At 55.9% G+C, this 21,747-nt stretch overlaps 3 protein-coding genes across 14 annotated transcripts in view; 1 reads left to right on the top strand and 2 right to left on the bottom strand.

Moving 5' to 3' along the window:
• Positions 1–21,747, bottom strand: part of SPTBN4 (spectrin beta, non-erythrocytic 4) — a 573,187-nt gene that overhangs the window by 310,503 nt on the left and 240,937 nt on the right. The gene's annotated exons all lie outside the window — the stretch shown is intronic.
• On the top strand, positions 1,362–10,903 carry KCNK6 (potassium two pore domain channel subfamily K member 6). The gene is made up of 3 exons (XM_048492885.1): positions 1,362–2,041; positions 9,124–9,519; positions 10,169–10,903. Exons 1-3 carry the CDS (start codon positions 1,732–1,734, stop codon positions 10,399–10,401), a joined length of 939 nt encoding a protein of 312 aa, XP_048348842.1. The 5' UTR covers positions 1,362–1,731; the 3' UTR covers positions 10,402–10,903.
• The window catches only part of LTBP4 (latent transforming growth factor beta binding protein 4), a 69,536-nt gene continuing 58,619 nt past the window's right edge, over positions 10,831–21,747 (bottom strand). For all 6 annotated transcript variants that reach the window (XM_048492860.1, XM_048492863.1, XM_048492864.1 and 3 more), the window contains 7 exons: positions 21,610–21,693; positions 21,147–21,275; positions 20,883–21,026; positions 19,490–19,642; positions 13,539–13,913; positions 13,222–13,371; positions 10,831–12,806 (listed from right to left, as the gene is read on the bottom strand). In XM_048492860.1, the coding sequence (XP_048348817.1) occupies positions 12,655–12,806; positions 13,222–13,371; positions 13,539–13,913; positions 19,490–19,642; positions 20,883–21,026; positions 21,147–21,275; positions 21,610–21,693 (1,187 nt within the window). In that variant the 3' untranslated portion in view covers positions 10,831–12,654. The remainder of the gene's footprint in view (positions 12,807–13,221; positions 13,372–13,538; positions 13,914–19,489; positions 19,643–20,882; positions 21,027–21,146; positions 21,276–21,609; positions 21,694–21,747) is intronic.

Raw genomic sequence — 21,747 nt, 5'->3', positions numbered from 1 at the left:
TGTGAGGTAGGCTGCTAGCCTGAGAAACAGCTCCAAGCCAGTGCAAGTGGGAATTAACTTTTAAGCATGTAAATCTCTCACAAGTCACCCCCCATCTGAAGGTTTACCAAGCAAACATCAGCATCATCTCTCACAAATCACCTCCTACCCCCAGCAAAACAGGCATGGCTCTTTCCCCACCACTTTCCTAATTGTTGTCCTCACACCAACCCTGTGAGGTAGGCTGCTAGCCTGAGAAACAGCTCCAAGCCAGTGCAAGTGGGAATTAACTTTTAAGCATGGAAATCTCTCACAAGTCACCCCCCATCTGAAGGTTTACCAAGCAAACGTCAGCATCATCTTCAGTTCTGCTGCTGCTGCTGGGCTCCCTGCTCAGCCTACCTTTTCCTGTGCCTGCCGGCGCCCGGCTGCCGGGGAGAAGGCTTCTGAGTCATGCCACACTTCATTTAAGGCGAATAAGGTATGCTGGGTCAGAGGGAGCGGAGGCGGAGCTCCCCAGTCCTGCTCCTAGGAGCCCAGTGGGACTTCTCCCCGCCCCCTGGACACTCCAGGCCACGGTACAGAGTGGGTGGGGCTAGGACAGGCACTGGGAGCAGTCCCCTGCTTCAGCGCCTGCTTTCTAGGGCTTGCTCAATCCCTCGCTGTGTAGGAGGATGTTTTGGCGCCCCCCACGTGACCTCAATCGATGCGCCCGGGGACAAGGGGTGCCCCATGTCCCTAGGCAGGAACGCCAGTGCCTCAGGATACTGCTGCTGCTGCAGCTGCTGCTGCAGATCTGGTTATCCTGTCCAACCTCCACTTTGCTTCTCACGATGGAAACGTGGCTACACCCTGACTGGGGAGAGGAAGAACCGGATCCCCTGCCGTGCAGCCAGCGGGCAGCCACACATCCCTCTTTGCAGGCCTGTGAAGATGCCACACTTGCAGGCTCCGGAAAGAGGGAAGAGCCGGGGCTTCGCCAGCAGGCGCAACAGCACAGCCCGGCCCCTGAAGCCCGCCCCGTCTTCCAGCGTGGAGAGAGGGCCATCTTCTGATGCCCAGCAGGGGCTTCAAGGCCCAGGGCCCTGCAGCCAGAGGTGGGATCCATCCAGTTCTCACCACTTCTCTAGAAGTGGTTACTAATTTTTTCTGAGTTACTAAAGAAACCTCCCTGCCCAGTAGGGACTGGAGGGGCGCGTGTGGGGCGACGCCACTGTTTGAATCCCACCACCATCGGAACCTGTTCTTAAAATTTGTGGGTCCCACCACTGCCTGCAGCCCCCCACGTGACTTCGAGTCGAGACCCAGTTGTCCGGGAGGGAGCGCAGTCCTCCCAGAATGCAGAGGGCGGGGCTGCTGCCGCTGCCAGTGCTCTCCCTGGCAGGCTGCTCCAGGACAGTGCTCGGAGCAAGAGGGCCAGCCGCCCAGCGGGTGCCGCCTTCCTTGGGCCGCGGGGCAAGTGCCGTGGCCCGGCACGCGGGCGGGCGGGCGGCACCACTGAGTATGTGCCCAAGGTGGCGGCCTCTCCGGCCGTAGGAAGCCGGGACGGCGGGCCCTAACCCAGCGCAAAACCCTTCCGACCGGGGCTCGCCTCCTACCAGCGCCACGGGAGCCCCGCCCGACGGGAGGGGCTTGGAAGCCGCCTAAGAGGCCCGCCCGCAGCGCGCCGGCCGGAGACGGGTGGGGCGGCCGCCGCGGCTCCTGCTGGCGTCGCTTCGCCTTCGCCCCGCTCCCTCGGCCGTCGGTGGGGCCATGCAGCGCTGCGCCCTGCTGGCGTTCTTCGCGCTGGGCTACGCCGGCTACCTGTTGCTGGGCGCGCTCGTCATTTCGGCCGTCGAGCGGCCCTACGAGAGCCTCCTGCGAGCCGAGCTGCGGGAGCTCAAGGCGGCCTTCCTGGAGACCAGTCCGTGCCTGCCGCAGGCCGCCCTGGAGCGCTTCCTGGGCGCAGTGCTGAGCGCCAACCGCCACGGCGTGGCTCTGCTGCACAACGCCTCGGCCGCGCCGTCCAACTGGGACTTCGCCTCCGCCTTCTTCTTCTGCAGCACTTTGATCACCACCGTCGGTGAGTGGAGGGCGGCGCGGCCGGGAGAAAAGGAAGGAGAAGCCCCCCCCGCCCCGCAAGGCCGCTCTGCCGGCCGGGCGCCTGGTGGTCCCGCGCCGGCCTGCTGAAGTCTTGTGTCCGTGCCCCGATTCCTACAGGGGGACCCACCAAGAGCCGCCTCTTCCCTGGCCCTCCTGCTTTGGGGGCAGCTCGGGGGGGCGCCGGAGAGCGATGCCACACTTGCTTGTTTTTTCTTTGCTGTGATACCACCCCCACATGTACGCAGTTGCCTTTCAGACATCAGCGGGTGCATGCAGGATGTTTGCGTGCTTTTGGTGGCGCGTGTCCTCTGCGCAGCGCCTGCCTGGCGAGCAGAAGGTCCCAGATTAAGTCCCTGGCAGTATCTGTAGTGGAGTGGGGGCAGAGAGCTTTGTGGGAGAGCCTCTGCTAGGCAGGCCTGGAGGAACTCATGGAAGTCTTGCTAATCTTCCCAAGCGTCCTTTGAGGTAGGCTCAGTGGTGGGATTCAGCCGGTTCGCACCACTTCAGCAGAACCGGTTGTTAAAATGGTGCTTGTAAACAACCAGTTGTTAAAATATTTGAATCCCACCACAGGAACCGGTTGTTAAATCATTTGAATCCCACCACTGCCGATACTGTTCTCCTCTCTGGCATCTGAGCCTGGCTGAGGTCTGAGTCTCAGAGGAGACTTGGGCCACGGCATAATTTCAGTTTGGCAGGAAGTGGATTGACTGGGGCAGCCCGCCTGCCTCACGGTCGGTCGCCACAGCCCACTGCTTGCCTGCACAGGCGGCAGGCGGGCCTTGCAGTTCAGTGGCCTGGAAACCCTCCCCTCCCCTCCCCTCCCCTCAGTGGCCCTGCAGTGTTTCCTGAAGGGAGCACCAGTTTTCTTGCAGACACTTCTGTCCTGCCCCTGAATACAACAGGGAGGAAACAGGAACACGGAAGAAACAGCTCCACTAATCTAGCAGTACAAGATAGCAGAAGCCTGGACAGATCTGATTCTTCCAGAGAGGGGACTGGTGTGAAAGAGAGGCTGAAAAGCCCCCCTCCCACCAAGTCAACAGTGAGACACTGAAGGAAACCACACAATGAGGCCCAAAGTCTGTTCTGCTGGAGGAAGGGGGGAGAGTGAGCTGAGCCAAGGGCCCAAGTGATTCTTGGGCCTTCGGACTGGACCGGACCAGACTGGACTCCCCCCCAAAAATTAGGCCTTGCTGTCGTGCTGGTCCTTCTCCCTATTGATGCCCACATAGCCCCCCCCCCCCCCCCGCACATGTCGGTTCCTGCCTCCTGCGCTCAGGGGCGGAGCGAGGGGAAACTGCGCCCAGGGTATGTGTGCGTCCTGCACCCCAGGAATGCCTCCACCGCAGCTCTGGCCAGGGCATCACCCCCCCCCCACCGCCCCGTTGGCACAACGCCACTGCCTGTTCCCAGAACAAGTCCCAGGGAATGAGGCAGAGAGCTAGCTGGCTCCTCCTCCTTGCCAGGGCCAAATGGGAGGTATTTCTGGCCACTTTCACTGGTGGTGCCTGCCTGGGGTTACCTGTACACAGTCTGCACACTCTGTCCAAGTGAACAGATCCATGTGTGATTGCCAGCTCAGTCAGGGTGACGGGGGCGGGGGGGGGAAGGGAGGGGACAGGTTTCTGCCTTTGGCCTTTGTTCCTCAATAGCCTCCCGAGGCAGCGTGAGTGGGGAGAGAAGAGGAAACTGCAGTCTGCCCTGGGTGCTTGTTTCCGCTGAGGGGCACTGCTCGGAGGGGAACTCTTCCTCAACTAAGCGCTCCCCCCTCCCCATGGCTTTCCAGGAGAAAGAAAAGAAAACCTCAGGCCCAGAAGCTGAGGCTACTGTCTGCCTTGGGCCCGCTCCCCACCCTTGCAGGGCCAGGAGGGGGCACCCACACTGTCCCCGGGGGGCCCACGGGTGGAAGCCTCTTTGGCCATACAGTGGGCTGCCTTGGCTCAGATCGTAACACCCACATTAGCTAACTCCTCAGCCAGTGGAAGCTGAGTCACAGCCTGCCTGGAAGCACAGGCAGAGGAACAGCTCCAGGACGAGGAATCAGCTGCCCTTCCCTGACGAACAAAGGCTGAACCCTGCCCAGTGGGCAGCGTGTTAGATCTTGAACCTTGAACCAATAAACAGACTCTGTACAGTTGATCAGTAGCATTGATTGAGAAGCATCAGAGCACCCAAGCTTGGCAACACCAGTTCTGACAAACCTGGCTTTTGCCACCCCCTTTATCCCTTGCAACTCCCCCTTCCCAAATTCCCAAAAAGTTGTGAAAAACAGCCCCTGGAGCCAGGGACGTAGGTATAGATTTTTTATGGGGGTGTTCAGGGGTGGAGCCACACCCCCACCCACCCCTAGGGCATGGCCACGCCTCCCCCAGCCCCCCCCCCCCAGCCTAGCGCTTATAAAAGCAGCTCTCCAAGGCTGGGGATGGCAGACTCCCCCGCCCTGCCCTGCCCTGCCCTGCCCTGCCCTGCCCTGCCCTGCCCTGCCCTGCCCCCCACCAGCTGGGCTCCCAGGCTGCTGGCAGTTCCTTCTGCCCTCCCCTCTGGGCAGAGTCATAGAGGGAAAATGGAGCCCGGTTCAAAATCTGAGCCCCCCCCCCCCCCGGGCAGCCGCTGTGATGCTGGAATCCACCCCCAAACAGCATCACTTCCAATGGTGTTTAAACTAGAGAGCCCAAATTCTCTTTTTAAATCCACCTTAAAGGGAGAATCTGGGGTCCCCAGTTAAACAACATTGAAAGTGATGCTGTTTTGGGGTGGATTATCCCCCACCCTGAAACAGCATCACTTTAAATGTGGCGTAGTGGTTAAGAGCAGGTGCATTCTAATCTGGAGGAACCGGGTTTGATTCCCTGCTCTGCCACTTGAGCTGTGGAGGCTTATCTGGGGAATTCAGATTAGTCTGTGCACTCCCACACATGCCAGCTGGGTGACCTTGGGCTAGTCACAGCTTTTTGGAGCTCTCTCAGCCCCACCCACCTCAGAGGGTGTTTGTCATGAGGGAGGAAGGGCAAGGAGATTGTAAGCCCCTTTGAGTCTCCTACAGGAGAGAAAGGGGGGATATAAATCCAAACTCTTCTTCTTCTTCTTCTTCTTCTTCTTCTTCTAAACTGAGGACCTCAGATTCTCCCTTTAAATCCATGACGAAGCGGGTGGATTTAAAAGGAGAATCTGTGGAAATTTGGGGGGGTGTCTGCTGTCAGGGGTGCAATGGTTAAGCTAGCAGCACCAAACTTTTAGGGTATCTTTAAGAGACTCTCCGAATGATACCACCCAGGTTTGATGAAGTTTGGTTCAGGGGGTCCAAAGTTATGGACCCTCAAAGGTCCATCTCCTATTACCTCCCATTGGATACAATGGGGGATGGGGCACCCCCTTTGGGAGCCCATAGCTTTGGACCCCCTGGACCAAACTTCACAAAACCTGGGTGGTATAAGTAAGAGACTCTCCTGATGATACCTCCCAGGTTTGGTGAAGTTTGGTTCAGGGGGTCCTGAAGTTATGGACCCTCAAAGGTGTAGCCCCCATCTTCTATTAGCTCCCACTGGAAACAATGGAGGCTGGGGCACCCCCTTTGGGAGTCCATAGCTTTGGACCCCCTGAACCAAACTTCACCAAACCTGAGTCCCCCAAACAATCCCTGAAAGTTTGGTGCTGCTAGCCTAAACAATGCTCCCCCTACAGGCCAAAAACCGAAAAAGCACTAAAATGTTTTAAAACCCACAAATGGGTGGGCGGAGCTTCGGACATGAATGGGGGGGTTTGAACTCGAGAAAACCCCCCCCCCTTACCTACATCCTTGCCTGGAGCGGAGGTGTCCCAAGGTCACTGCCAGATAGTAAGAGAAAGCCACCTGGCTTCCTGGCCCCATGAGATAACAAATATGACTCCATTTCTCATGAGATCAAGGTGTCAGGGGAAAGCCTAGTTATCTACAAAGCTTGTGAGGCCATAAAGCAAAGATCAAGGCACAAATGCCCCAGATGGCAATGGTAACATGTAGCAGGCTGGTTACACATATTTTTCAGCAGCATTTGGTTTGTAGGGTTAAGCAGTTACAATGAAGTAGGAATGCTTCTCAGTCACCTAGAGACAATCTCAGGGGCAGGCTGCAGCTGATGCTAGTGGGGATTAACAAGCAGGTTGTCCTGGCAGGCAGCCCAGCTTGTGACATGAAGACAGGGCGAGTCCCCCCTTCTCCCTATTGCCCCAAAGTCTCTTCCTGTTGCCAAAAGGAAATTCCTAGGCCAGGCTGGAGGAGGTGTGGATGCGATGGAGTGACCTGGACTCACAGTCCTGCCAATGTGACCAGGCCAGCAATTCTCACCACTTTTACTGGACAACTTGGTATTTTCCTTGGGAGCAACAGCATCAGTGGCACCCATTACATCTGTCTCCTTGTCTGCACTGGCCATGCAAAGGAACAAATGAGCCAGTTGGTTGTGTTCTGCTGCCGCCCAGGCAAAATACGCTGCCTCGGAGTGTGTTGGAGTCTCCTTCTTTGGAAGCCTTTAAACAGAGACTGGATGGCCGCATGTCAGGTGTGCTGTGATTTTGTATTCCTGTGTGGCAGGAGGCTGCGCATGATGGCCCTCGTGGCCTCTTCCAGCTCCATGATTCTAAAATGCCCGTGATTGCGCCCCCCCCCCACTCTCCTGCAAGCAAGGCCCCCCTCCTCCCACGGGAGCTTTGCTGCACACAAAGGCTTCCATTCAGCCAGCTCATGCAGGTCAGCTGGCCCTGAGCCGCCGGGCTGGTTTCTCTGGAATGCCACCCCAGACGGGGGCTCCAGTCAGAAAGGGGGCCTTCACCCACTAACAAAAAGACACTGCTGTGAGCAGCTTGGGCCGGGTTATCAGAGGCCCCTGCGACCCACGAGCCGGTTCCCACAGCGGGTCCAGGGGCCAAGGTCTTCCCTGGCGATGCTTCCCAGCACTGGGATTCTGTGTGGGTGGAGGCTCCCGTTGGACCTCTCCTCCCTGAGTGTGTCTAACCCTCTTTTAGAGTTGCATATTCTTCTTGCTGCTGTGACCTCTCTTGGCTGTGAGCTGAGAAAAGTAGCGTGTCCATTTGTCACCTTGGGTGCCTGGAGCACGAGAGGAGTTGTTCTCCGCAGGCTGAGGTGTTGGGTGTGGTGCCTCCAGTTTTTCCTCTTGAAGAGGAATTGTCTCTCAGGCTATGAAAGGGGCTGCCAATTTTGGGCCCTCTTGTGCATGCAGAGCCTGGTGGTTCCCTGTTCCCTTCCTGCTCCTCCCCGCCCCCCCCCCCCCCCCCCCCCCCCCCGCAGCTCTGAGCTGGGATGGGGCTCAGTCGGAGAGGCAGGCAAAGCATCAGGAGGGGATGGTTTGCCAAGGCAAGCCTCAGTCATGGTGGACGGTGCCCCTCAAAGGTGCTCGGCCAGGCCTTGGGGGTGGAGGAGGTTGGTGCTGGCAGCGGTTGATGCAAGGAAAGGTACACTGGAGTCCTTCCCAAGGGTGGGCAAAAAGGACTTGTCCGTGCTGATGGGAGCTGGGGCTTGAGGGGGGGCGCTTGTTTTGTGGCAAGTTGCGGTTGTCACCTGGATGCAGTTGTCAATCTGTCTCCAGTGACAGAATTATGGGAAGCTGCTTTGGGCCCTTGGACAAGAATCCTTTAAATAAATGGAAAGCAAACTCTGCCCACTTGTTCTGCTTCTTTTGGCCAAGGGATTGGGGGTGGGGGGGGGTGAGTGCAGCAACGCAGAATGCTGCCTCACTTTTGTTTTGGGATCTGATCTGCCCCCCTGGAAGTTTGCTCTTTGACTTAAAGCCCAGAAGCCGGCATCTTTGTCTTTCAGGACTCACTTCTGCAGTGCCCAGCAGAGGCGTATCAAGGCAAACTGGAGATCGGGGACAAAACCTGAGTTTGGCACCCCCCCCCCCCATTGGGTGGCCACCCTTCCCCACCATGACCAAACAATGATTTCTTGCACCAGCTCACAAAACACCTCCCTCTCCCAGCAAAACATACATGGCTCTCTCCCCACCAACTCTCTTTCCTAATTTTGTCCTCACACCAAACTTATGAGGTAGGTTGTTGGCCTGAGAAACAGCTCCAAGCCAGTGCAAGTGGGTAGTAAGCATGTAAATCTCTCACAAATCACCCCAAGAAAAAACATTTACCAAAGTCAAATGTCAGCATCATCTCTCCTTCACAAGAAACACCTCCAGTGGAATCCACCCTCAAACATCATCTCTTTCAATGAATTGTTTAAACTAGGGAGCCCTTATATTTTTCCCTTTTTTAAATCCACCTTAAAGGGATTTGGCATCCCAATGAGATTGAAAGAAACAACATTGAAAGTGATGCTATATCCCTGAAGTTCCAAAACAGTTAATCTGGCATCCCCAGTTAAAACAACATTGAAAGTGATGCTGTTTTAGGGTGAATTCTCCACCACCCTGAAACAGCATCACTTTCAATGTTTAAACTGGGGACCTCAGATTCTCCCTTTAAGTATATGCTGAAAGGGGTGGATTAAAAGGAGAATCTTGGGAAATTTGAAGGGGTGCAATTGTTAAGCTAGCATCACCTAAATTTCAGGGTATCTTTAGGAGACTCTCCTGATGATACCGCCCAGGTTTGGTGAAGTTTGGTTCAGGGAGTTCAAAGTTATGGACTCTCAAAGGTGTAGCCCCCATCTCCTACTAGCTCCCATTGGAAATGATGGGGGATGGGGGCACCCCCTTTGGGAGTCCATAACTTTGGACCCCCTGAACCAAACCTGGGTGGTATCATCAGGAGAGTCTCCTGAACAATCCCCTAAATGTTGGTGCTGCTAGCCTAAAAACTGCTTCCCCTGCAGGCCAAAAACTGAAAAAATGCTAAAAAATACAAAAAACACACAAACAAACCTGAATCTTTGGCGCCCGCAAATGGGGGCACCTGGGGACATTTGTCTCCCCATGTCCCCATTGCAGATATGCCGTGGGTGCCCAGCCTGTGGAGAGAGAGCGGTACAGCCAGTGCTGCCTCCAAGGAAGAGATCAGGCTGTCTCTGCCAGCCCCTGCTAACAGCGTCTCCGTTGCCTCTCCTCCCTTAAGGCTATGGATACACCACCCCCCTCTCAGATGCTGGGAAGGCCTTCTGTATCTTCTACGCGTTGCTGGGGGTGCCCTTCACCATGCTGCTGTTGACAGCCACCGTGCAGCACCTCATTGGCACTTTCACCTCTGGCCCGCTGGAGTACCTGGCCTTGAAGTGGGGCTATGCCCGGCAGACCCTCTCCTGTGGACACCTCCTTTTGCTGGTGGCCGTGGTGCTGGTGACCTTCTTCCTGGTACCTGCTGCAGTTTTCAGCGCCCTGGAGGAGTCCTGGAGCTACCTGGATGCCTTTTATTTCTGCTTTATCTCCCTGTGCACCATCGGCCTGGGAGACTACGTTCCAGGGGAGCAGCCGGGGCAGCGCTTTCGCCCTCTCTACAAGATCTCTGTCACAGGTGAGAATCCCTGCACGTGCAGGAGGGGGTGACAGGGCAGTAGAGTTTGCAGACAGGGTTGGCCTATCAAATTGCCAGCGGACAGAGGTCGGTGCACTTCTTGCTGTGGTCCCAGAAGGCCCAGCTCCATCATAACTGTTTTATGGGGTTGTCAGTCTCCAGGCGGGGCCTGGAGATCCCCTGGTATCACAACTGATCTCCCTGGAGAAACCGGCCACTCTAGCAGGATCACATCGCTGCTGAGCTCCTCCCTCTTGTCAAACTCTGCCAGCCCCACACTGTACCCCAGCGTCTCCTGGGACTCCCCCGCCCACCCCTCGCAGCCCTGGTGTCCTAAGAAATGTGCTTGTGCTTCTTCAAGGGAGACACTGGTTCAAATCCCTGCCCTGCTGGTTGACCTTGAGCTGGTCACATCCACTCACATTGCCCTACTTCATGAGGTTGTTGTGGGGCTCAAAGGAAGAGAGGAGGGCACAGTGGGCACCTGCTGAGGAGAACAGCGGGGTGCAAGTGGAGCAGATAAATCAGCGTGGAAGTGAGAATTCAATGCCTACGGCAGCAGCTAAAGGGTGGCAGAGGGGGGAAGGCATCACCTGGGCTCTTTTCCTGCCTGACATGTATCTCCTTCTCTCTCCCCCCCCCCCCCCAGTGTACTTGCTGCTGGGCTTGCTGGTGATGCTGCTGCTGCTCCAGACCTTCCACAAGGCTGCCGAGCTCCACGGCCTCTCGGATCTGGTCTTGCTCCCCCAGGACCCGCCCCAAGAAGACCAGAAGCGCATCCTGGAGGGACAGGAGCTTCCTGTGGGGCTGGCAGAGAGTGCACCGGTCCAGCCCCCACTCATTACTGGGGGGCAACCCAACTACGCTTCCATCAGCAGATAGCTGAAGACCCATGGCCGGGGGGGCGGGGGGGGGGTTCCCTGGAATCCGGGCAGGACAGTCTTCCCTCGCTTGCTTCTCCCCTTTGCAGGGCCTGTTGCTGAGGGCCGGCCACGAGGGAACAAGCAGGGATTCGTGCCTGAACAGTTCCTGGGAAGGTTTCGTGGTTTCCTGTTGCCCACTCAGGTTAACAAGATCAAACATTCCCCTCTGCGGCAGAGCCCGGCCTTCTGTGACCCGTGTGAAGCCCTTCCTAGCTGGGACTCAGCCTGGCACTGCAGGGGCGGGGAGCAGTAGCCCCTCCCCCACCACCCTCCTTTGCATCCATTTGGTCCTGGCTGAGGACCACAGCGGAAGCACTTTTATCTCATTAAAGGGAGGAAAAGTCACTGTGTGTGTGTGTGTTTACACATTTTGTAAACCACTTGATCATTTGATTAAAAATGTGTTTTTTTATTTTTTAATAAAATCATTGCCAATAAAGATTAACTTTATGAGAGATTAACACTGGGGCCCAAATTCTTTCAAAAGCTCTTCTGCCCTCCGAGGAGCAGAAAGGAAAAGTCACAGGAATGGGGAACTCTTTGGCCTGCAATGTAACGCAAGATGAAGTAGCTTAAAACATTTGCTTGAGGCCTCTGGCGCAGAAGGAAGGGTCAGAGGCTTAAGTTTGTGGATCACATGTGAGAGAATCCAGGCCGAATGCTCCATTTACTGGGTTTTCATACACAGGTGAGGTTAACTGCAGATGACGCTGCAGCCCCTCGGTCAAACCCGCTTCTCCAGATCAGAGTGCGCCTGCTCTTAGCCACTCCGCCACGCTGGCTCTTTACATGGGGAGAAGAGTGGAGACAAGCTGGTTCTTGGGCTGCCCCACCTGCTTTTCTGAAGGGAAGAAACCTCCCAGTCTTCAGAGGGGGGGGGGCGGCTCAGCTGTTCTGGGGGCCCTCCTCGGCTAAAGGACAGCAAACCCCCTTCCATTTCCCAAGTGATGCCAACACCAGATTCCCTTACAGGAAACCTTTATTGTTTCAGTAACAGCAGAGAAGGCCGTGTGTGCGTGCGTGCGTGCGTGCGTGCGTGCGTGCGTGCGTGCGTGTGTGGGCTTATCAGCTGGGTGTGGCTGAGGGGGGCTGAGAACAGGCAGGGGTGGAGGAAGCCAGTGCAGTGAATACAACTTTGAAATGACTAGACCATTCCAGAGAAATTGAGAGCTTGCATGGGGGTGGGGAGCAGAAGAAGATGGGGGGCTGGGGGCACAGCTGCAGAGTTGGGCATGACAGCTTGGCAGATGCTGCGGCCTTCCCCCCAGACCAGTTTCCTAGTGTTAAGCAATGGCTGCCTCCAGCCAGTGACTGCCAGTTGTCGTCTAGAGAAGTCACACGCAGGGGCCCACGTCTGCCCAGGGAGCAGCCTCTGGGGCTGCTGTGTAAGGCATTGACCACTGATCCGCCAGGCTCTTGGCAGTGGCCCAAGGAGGACGGGGGGGGGGGGCAGGCAAGCCCTTGTTTCTGACCCCAGGAGGATGTGCTCCACCCCCTCCCATGTCAGTAGGGCACAGAGTGCCGCTTTGAGGCAGGGCAAGCAGAAGGCTGGGCTGCTGTCCGCAGAGGCAGAACTTCCTGCTAGACCTTCTGCTCCTGGCATGTGCCAGGGGATGCCAACCTTTTTGAGCCTGCAGGCACCTCCATAGTTCTGACACAGCATGGTAAGTGCAGCCACAAGATGGCTGCCTCAGCTTACCTGGGTGGAAAGAGGCATGTTACACAGACCAGAGAAAGGAACGAAGCCACAGAAAAGGCCTTTTCTCCAAGCTGAGGAATAGTGGTTTCTGACAGCTGGGGGGGGGTGGGGGTGGGCGCATGCGGCCCCCAGGCAAGCACAGTCATTAACCTGCCCTGAGGCGTGGAAGACAAGATGGGCTCCAGCTTCAGAATGCAGAAGTGGCTTTTGGCTTTTAAGGCTGAGCTGCACTTGGCATGGAAGTCCTCCAACTGGCTCACGGCAGTTTGGAACTTCCTCCAGTCTCTGACTGTGAGTAGAGAAGAGACCCCGCCCCCCTCCACCACCGCCTCACACCTGAGAGCAGAAAAGAGACCCCCAGTCCCTGTGCTTGACTCAGTGCATCCAGCAGGCCACTCTGGCGGGGCTTGGGGTGCCCGCTCGAGGGAACAGGCTGAACAGCATTCCTCCCCCCCCCGCCCCCCCCTTTCCCCAGTCTATACAGGTAATAAATACTTGGCTTCCTTTCCCAGCTCAGCCTTGACTGTGAGGGGCAGAGATGACACAACGGGGGGGCTGGCCAGTGGGCACCATGCCACGTGGGCACAAGCAGCGGTAAAAGCCATCCATGTTGAAGCATTCCCCTCCCAGGCAAAGTCCTTCCACCTCGATGCATTCGTCAATATCTGGGGGAGGAGAGAGGGAGCATCAGCTGCTGAGTGGACCTTCTAGGAAAGGGGAACTTCCGGCAGCAGGTAAGGTCGACCCCAGTCCATATGGCCTCCCAGGCTGACATGGCCTGGACTGGGCCCAGAAAGGCATAGACCAAAGTGTCAGGCGGGATAGAAGGCCAGCTCAAAGGACTCGGCTAGCATGCAGGACGGGCAAGCTGGCAGGGCAGGAGAAGGCCCGAGAGGCTGGCTGGAGGAGGCCAGTGAGCGTCCATCTTGTCTCACACAGGGAGCGCCCACAAACAGGGCCCAGAGGCCACGCCTTCCCGCACTGCATTCAGAGGGGCCCTTTCATCATAAACCTTCCCTGCCCACGGCCACCCAAACCCCATTCTGATCAGAGGGAGCACCCAGGGTGAATGGGTCTTACCCAGGCAGGCCATGCGCGTGGGGTCCAGGCGGTATCCCTCATGGCAGAGGCAGGTGAACCCGTCAGCGACGCGCACACAGCGCCCGTTGTCGCAGCCGCTCAGAATGCCACATTCTTCTGCATGGGGTGCCCCAAATTCCTCAGAATGGCCTGGGGGGGGCGGGAGTGGGCACCAGAGTTATTTTGACTTCCCCATCTCTCTTGGGCACAGCCCTCTTGACCTGGGCCCAGAGAAGCAAGGGCGGCAACACTCCCCTCCCCTCCCCTCCCCACCCCCCACCCCCGTCCCAGTTCCAGCATCTGTCCTCACTACTCACGGTAGTCTTCGCTGGCCCTGCCTGGCCGTTCGGAGAAGGAACCCCCACTTCTGCTGCTGCTGCTGCCGCCTAGTGGATAGAGCCATTCAGGTTCAGGGGGTCCGCGGGCTGGGTATCTGCCATCCTGCAGCAGGTCACCGTAGGATGGATCCTCAAAGTCACTGGCCTCATAAGGGGACGGGCCGTAGAGCGAGTCCCGGAGGTAGGGGTCATAGTCAGGGAGCCGTGGAACTGGGCGGACTGGAGGTGCGAATATCTCTGGACCATAGGGCACAAATTCCCTGCCCCCATATTCAAAGGGCAGCCCCAGCCCCGGTGGACGTCCCGGCCCGTAGCTGGGTGGACGAAGGATGTTGCACAGGGCCTCCAAGTCCTCTGGGGAGGGAAGAGGAGTGGGGTCAACACAATAGCAATCCTTTGCATAGAACTGGGGGTAGAGTAGCTCAGAGTACGGGTGGGTGGGTGGGTGGGTGGAGGGGAGCTTCATAGCACCCGTGGCAAAGGCCTTGAAGAAGTGGTTTATGTCCTCCTGATAGGCTTGAATAAAGTCCTTTCAGATTGTTTTTCTCGCCAGCCTTCTGGCCAGCTGAGATAGCATAGGCTCTTCCCACTCCCTTAGACACCCTGACGTTTGGCGTTCAGTCTCCAGGTGTTAGGTCTCGGAATCTGAAGGCAATAAATGGACTCTGAAGTATTGATCAGTAGTGTTTATTGAAGAGGTATCGAAGGACCGTACTTGGCATAGCCAGCTCTGAGTAAACTTGAATTCACAGTCCCCTTTATTTCCTGCTGGAAGCCTCCCTCCCGCTTCCCCAAGAGTTTGGGAAAAACAGTCTTTGAAGCTGAGGCGCCCCAAGGTTGGTGGGAGATAGCAAGAGAGAGCCACCTAGCTTCCTGCCTAGGACTTTGTATGTGCTGTAGGAAAGCTGGTGGCAGCGGCTCTCCTGCTTCCTATGGCAATATTGGACTAGGACGTTGGTGCTAGATGTGGGAGGAAGTGGCAGTGACCCCTGGTTGCCGCCAATTGGAAAAAAAACCCATATGTAGTTTGGTTCGTTCTTGGCAACTGGCCCTCGGTGTATTACCATCTGGACACTGTGCCGCACCTGCACTTCAATTATTTAATTAATTGAATTTATTTATCTATTGTATACTGTTTTAGATTAGTGGTAGCCTAGATTGGGATAGTTAGTTGTTGAGTGTTAGCGTTAGTTTTAGTAGGCAACCAGTAAGTATCTATAGGTAACTAGCTGGAGGGATCTGTGCCCTACGTTGAGTGGTAGGTGGTAGGGGGTTGCTGTGGGGCTGGGAAGTTTTATCCAAGGCCTTGGCTATGGGAGGGGAAGGCAGTGGGGTGGCGGCACATCAGGGCTGGGGGATACTGGTAGCGTGGGGACGGGGTAGATATGGCGGTAGACGGGGCTATATGAGAGACTGGGGAAGAGATGTGTTTATGCTTGTCCCCTTTCTGGCCTCCAATCTATCCTGAGGAATGCAGGCTGTGGGGCTCAGGCTCACTCTGCTTCAAGCCGGGTGTTGGTCAATGCCAGGCCCATTAACAACAAGACTGCGACGCTCCGGGATTTTCTCGGGGCGCAGCAGGTGGACCTGGCTTGTATCACCGAAACCTGGGTGCATGAAGGTGAGACAGTCGCCTTGGGCGAAGTCTCACCCCCGGGTTTCGCGTGTGTCCACCAGCCTCGAACACAGGGCCAGGGGGGAGGCGTGGCATTGTTCATCCGGGATTCCATTGCCTTCAGGGCAATCCCTGTACTCCAGATCTCTGGGTTGGAGTGTGCTGGACCGGAGTGTCTGTCTTGGGAGAGGTGGGCCGTCTTCCTGGTGTACCGGTCGCCTAGCGTACCCGGCGACGGTCTGCCACAGCTGCTGGAGGCGGTGGCCGAGTGGGCATTGCAGTTCCCTCAACTTGTCGTCTTGAGGGATTTCAATGTCCATGTGGACGCCGCCTCATGCTCAGCAGCCTTGGACCTAGTGTCATCCATGGCGACACTAGGACTCTCCCTATTAAATTCTGGCGCCACTCACAAGGCCGGCCACACCTTGGATTTGATCTTTGGGTCAGGAGTGGATATGGTCGTATCCTCTGTTAGCAGAGTGCCATGGTCCGATAATTTTGCCTTGAAGGTCCGGATGGATCCGCCGCGCCAACCCTGTCTAGGCGACAGACCTATTTGTGTCCGCCCACGGAGAATTATGGAACCGACTGGTTTCCTGAATGCTCTGCGGGATCCCGAGCCCCCTGGCACCCTCGATGAGCAGGTGGACGACTGGAACTCCAGACTCTCTGATGCCATCGAGGTGATTGCTCCCAAGCGCCCTCTGCGCCCCCGCTCACGGCAGGCTCCTTGGTATACTGGGGAGTTACGACAAATGAAGTGGGAACTCAGACGGCTAGAGCGATTGTGGAGGAAGTCTTGCGGCGAAGTGGCGCAAACAACTTATAGGACGTTTATGAAGGCCTATGAGTTGGCGATGAAGAGGGCGAAGAGTGTTTATTTCTCGTCCTCTCTCGCATCTGCTAGCTCTGCCCAGCACAATTATTTCGGATTGTTTGGTCCCTCACCTCACTGGTTGAGGGTTCAACAAATTCTCAATTGGTTATTGGCTGTGGGGCATTTCAGAGCTTTTTTGCGGATAAAGTCGTGTTACTCCGCCGGGACCTTCCAGCCACACTTGATACAGTAAGGGAACTTTAGGCTCCTTCGCCATCTTCAGGTCCAAGTTTGGACTGGTTTTCCCTGCTCTGCGAGTCCGATGTTGACAGGATCCTGGCTGCTGTTAGACCTACTACCTGCCCTCTGGATCCATGCCCCTCCTGACTGATAAAAGCTTGTCGGGAGGAGTTACAACCCCACCTGCTGAATATAGTCAAAGGCTCCCAAAGGAGTGTTTCCAGGTGGATCGAAGGAGGCAGTGGTCCGCCCACTCTTGAAAAGACCATCTTTAGATCCTAGTGATCTGGCCAATTACCACCCCATCTCGAATCTTTCGTTTCTGGGGAAGGTAATTGAGAGAGTGGTGTTGGAGCAACTTCAGGGTTTCCTGGAGGACGCATCGGTACTCGATCTCTTTCAGTCCAGCTTCTGTGCTGGGCATGGGACGGAGACCATCCTCGTGGCCATCACAGATATACTCCGCATGCAGCTAGACCGAGGCGGATCGGCACTGCTAGTGTTACTCGATCTCACAGCAGCATTTGATATGGTCGATCATGACCTTTTGATCCACTGCCTGGCCGCCTCTGGGGTGCGGGGCATTGTCTTTCAGTGGATTGCCTCGTTTCTCCAGGGTCAGGGTCAGCAGGTTTGATGCGGGGATAAGGCCTCCCATAGGGCCCCGCTTACTTGCAGGGTCCCTCAGGGGGCCCTGCTTTCCCCGCTCTTATTTAACATCTACATGCGACCCCTTGCTCAGCTGGTGCGGAGTTTTGGGCTGGTCTGTCACCAATATGTGGATGACACCCAGCTCATTCTGTTGATGGAGGGGGGTGGCCTCTGCCCCTACAGCTCTGCAGCATTGTCTGGAGTCGGTTGCTGGTTGGTTGAGGCAGAGCAGGTTAAAGCTTAATCCAACGAAGACGGAGGTCCTTTGGCTGGGCCAGGGGGAGAGACCGAGGGATTTTCAGTCGCCTGTTTTGGAAGGGGTCACGTTGGCCCCGATGTCCCTGGCTCGCAGCCTGGGGGTCCGCCTGGACTCTTCACTATCGATGGAGGGCCAGGTGGCCCATGTTACCCAGGTTGTGTTTTTTTCATCTTCGGCAGGCCTGGCGGCTGGCTCCCTATCTCTCTCAGTCCAACCTGGCCACCATGATCCATGTGACGGTCACCTCGAGGTTGGATTACTGTAACTCGCTCTACGCAGGCCTTCCCTTGCGACTGATCCAGAAGTTGAAGTTGGTACAGAATGCGGCGGCTCGGCTTTTGACGGGTGGTGATTATTTAGATCATATCACTCCCATGCTGCACTGGAGTTCCGGATCATTTTCCGGATTGTTTTCAAGCTGTTGGTATTGACCTTTAAGGCCCTATGCGGCATGGGGCCCTCATACCTGCGGGACCGCATCACCCCTTATGTCCTGCATAGACTGCTACGTTCGGCAGTGGCGGAACTGCTGGAAACCCTTAGCCCTGCGACGATGCGGCTGGCCTCGACCCGGGCCAGGGCCTTTACAGCTCTGCCCCCTGCCTGGTGGAACACTCTCCCTCCAGCTGTCCGGGCCCTGCGGGACCTTGGTGAGTTCCGCAGGGCCTGTAAGACTGAGCTGTTCCACCGGGCCTTTGGTGATGATGGCCATGGATCTACCGCCCCCCCACTGAGGCTGCCAGTTTTCCATCTTGGCAAGGCCTTGATTCCATCTTGGGCCCTGCCTTTCCCCTCCCGGCCTTTTTGATTGGGTGCCTGTCTTTAAATTTTGCTTGCTCTTAACTTTGTTATTTAAATTTTAAGTAACTGCTGCTGTGGAAATTTGTTTTAATGGGGTTAAATTTTAGTTATGTATTTTATGTGCTGTTAATGGAGCAGCTGTACTGTGAGCCGCCTCGAGCCCTTTGGGGGTGAGGCGGCCTATAAATCTAATAAATAACTAGCGGGGCCCGGCCACTCGTTGCTGTGGCTTATTGTGGTGAAATAGAAAAGGAACAGTAGCAGCAAATCAATTGCAGAGGCCAGCAGTATGTGCTCATGCAAACACGCAGCCTGATACTATGCAATGTCATTGATGTGTGTGCCTGCATTCCGGGGGGGGGGGATGGAAAGGCACCCCTCCCACACATCTAGACTGGCTGGTCATGATCCTTTACCTGGGAGTAAGTTTGGTTGGTGGCAATGGGGGTCACTTCTGAGGAAACCCTCTGAGGGCCACGCAGCCATTCAAAAGTATGTCACGGGTTGCTGTACTGAGCTTGCTCCTGAGTAATACATGCCTCGTTTTTTTCACTGTAACCGCAGTATTCAGGCAATCTAGGGTGCCTGGCCCTCCCTCCCATCCCTTGCACGTGTCACTCCCTTACTCTCTTCCTGCCCTCTCTAACTTCTCTTCCCTTTTCATTGCCACCCCTCCCCTCCTTCCCTTCCCTTTTCCTCCACTAGTGTGGGTGGGTCATATCAAGATTGCTGGGTCCCCTGCCTCCCTCCCTTGCATGGCACCCCTCGCTCTCTCCCCCTTCTCACTTCTCTTCCCTTGCATGCCTCCCCTCCGTCCCTTTCCTCTCCCTCCCTCTCTTCCCTTGCATGCCACCCATCCCTCTCCCTCCCTCCCTTCCCTCTCCCTCGTGTGTATGTGTGTATATGTGTTTCACTTCCACTCGAGTTACTGCCTATGTACTGTTTCCACTGCTCCTATCTCGCCATCTGAGTGAACATTCTAAGCTGGAAGAACATTCTAAGGGTGACAGTTACACACAGGCAGCTGCATGTCCTTCACCATGGAGCGCCAGGAAAAAGGCGTTTTACCTGGGCCAGGTGTGAAATTTCAGGTATGTGAACATCTAAAAACACTCTCACCTGGCTGACTATAGTGGCTGGGAATTTTCAGAGGAATTGTCCCAGCAGTTACTGAGTAATACTATCATCAACAAAAACACTGTTAGCTTTATCATATATATATGATGACAATAACAACAACAACAAAACAACAACAACGATGATGATGATGATGATGATGAGATGATGGATGTAATTCTTTTCTCATGGAACAGAGGTATTAGGGGAAGTCTAGTTATCTACAAAGCGTGTGAAGCCGTAAAGATAAGATAAAGGAAAGAATGCACAGATGACAGTGGTTGCATATAGCAGGCTGCTTACATATATCTATATATCTTAAGCAGTTATGCTGAATTGGGAATGCATCTCAGTCACATAGATAACATCTCCCTGACACAAGGCAGGGAGCCTGGACTCTTCTCTCTGGACAGACAGAGGAGGGGGCTCACCTGAGTCTTGGGCCGGGCACAAGGCGCAATCCATGCTCCAGGCCTCCCCGTAGAGGCAGCAACACTCTGTGTAGGTCACCTGGCGGTCAAGGCGTGGGCGGCTGCACACAAGATCTGGTCCCACTTCCTGCCAGCACATGGCCAGGTTTGCATCTGAGGGGGAGTGCAAGCAGGCATGAGAGACATGCCTGAGCCCAAGTGCCATGCATAGTGACAAACCCAGTGATATAGGTATAGATTTTTTATGGGGTGGGTTCGGGAGATGGGGCCATGCCCCCACCCGCCCAGGGGGCATGGCCACACCTCCCCAAGCCCCGCCCCTGGCCTCAGTGCTTATAAAAGCAGCTCTCCGAGGCCAGGGACGGCAGACTCCCTGCCCCGCCCGCCCCGACCCCCCACTGGCTGGGCTTCCAGCCAGCAGCTGGCAGTCCCTTCTGCCCTCCCCTCCGAGCAGAGGCGAAGCTAGGGAAAATGGAGCTTGGTGCAAAATCTGAGTTTGGCACACACATCCCATGGGCAGCCGCTGTGATGCTGGAATCCATCCCCAAACAGCATCACTTTCAATGGTGTTTAGACTAGGGAGCCCATATTCTCCTTTTAAATCCACCTTAAAGGGGTCCCCAGTTAAAACAACATTGACAGTGATGCTGTTTTGGAATGGATTATTCCCCACCCTGAAACAGCATCACTTTCAGTGCTTAAATTGGGGACCTCAGATTCTCCCAGATTTAGTGAAATTTGGTTCAGGGAGTCCAAAGTTATGACCCTCAAAGGTGTAGCCCCCGTTTCCTATTAGCTCCCATTGGAAACAATGGGGGATAGGGGCACCCCCTTTGGGAGTCCATAATTTTGGACCCCTTGAACAAAACATCACCAAACCTGGGTGGTATCATCAGGAGAGTCTCCCAAAGAATCCCTGAAATTTTGGTGCTGGTAGCCTAAAAACTGCGCCCCCTGCCAGCCAAAAACTGAAACAAACACGTAAAAATACAAAAAACCACAAACGGGGGCGGAGCTTCGGACATGTAATGGGGGGGGGGTTAAACCCGGGAAATCCTCCCACCACTTACATCCTTGGACAAACCTGAGTCTCCGCAGACACACCGCCTGGCTGGCAGATAGATGCACAGCAATTAACTGCTGGATGTGGATCAATCCTGCAAAACTCCTGCCAGCAGGAGGCGTGTCTGTGTGTGTGTGTGGGGGGGGGGGGGTTACAGTCTAAGGACCTCTGCTCTGATTAGTAACACACATCTCCCCAACCACGGATGCCCCCGAGAGGTGCAGCGGGGTCCCTCTTGCCCATCCCTTGCCCTCCAGGACAAAATCCCAGGCAGGAGAAAAGGGTGAAGCTGCAAATGGCCCATAAGCCCCAGTCCTTGCTCATGCACACCTTGGCTGTCATTGGCCACACAGCGGTGCTGGGAGGCATCCAGGACCAATGGCGGTGCACAGGAGCAGTAGTAGGAGCCAATAGTGTTGATGCAGTGGCCTCCCAAGCAAGGCTCCGCCTCTTCATCTTGGCACTCATCATTATCTGGGGGTGGAGGGAGAAAAGGGCATCAGGTGGGGTGGCTCTCCAAGTTTCATCAGGCCCCAAAATCCAGCCCCCCCCCCAACCAGGGAAGTTGACAAGAAGAGGGGGTAGGAGCCTCACCAATGCATTCCAGGTGCTGGGTCTCATAGTAGTAGCCACTGGGGCAGTAGCAGGAGTAGCTGGGCACCTGGTTCACACAGACCCCGCCCTTGCACACCTGGGAGCTGAAGAGGGAACACTCATCTACATCTGTGCCAAAGGAGGAGAAGGAAAGCATGGCTTAGAACAGGGGTAGGGAACCTGCGGCTCTCCAGATGTTCAGGAACTACAATTCCCATCAGCCCCTACCAGCATGGCCAATTGGCCATGCTAACAGAGGCTGATGGGAATTGTAGTTCCTGAACATCTGGAGAGCCGCAGGTTCCCTACCCCTGGCTTAGAAGGAAACTTCTGACCCCACCTGACTGCCCAAGAGGCCAGGCTGAAGCTGGAGCTCTGGCAGCCCTCTGGCCCTCATTTGTCCCCACCGGGAAGGCAGGACAGGGCAAAATTTCACCCCAAAGCACACAGGCTTAGTGCCCACCTGCAGCGGTAGAGGCAGCAAAGCCAGGGCCTGCAGCGGCGGCAGCAAATCCGCTTCCATGCGGGCACAGGGTCTGGAACTCGGCTGGGGGGAAAGAAGAGCATGAGCATTATTCCCAACTTTCTCATCAGAACTCCC

The sequence above is a fragment of the Sphaerodactylus townsendi genome, linkage group LG04, assembly GCF_021028975.2.
Source record: "Sphaerodactylus townsendi isolate TG3544 linkage group LG04, MPM_Stown_v2.3, whole genome shotgun sequence".
Lineage (NCBI taxonomy): Eukaryota > Metazoa > Chordata > Lepidosauria > Squamata > Sphaerodactylidae > Sphaerodactylus > Sphaerodactylus townsendi.
Note: the sequence above shows the minus strand (reverse complement) of the source record. Positions and strands in the feature narration are given on the sequence as shown.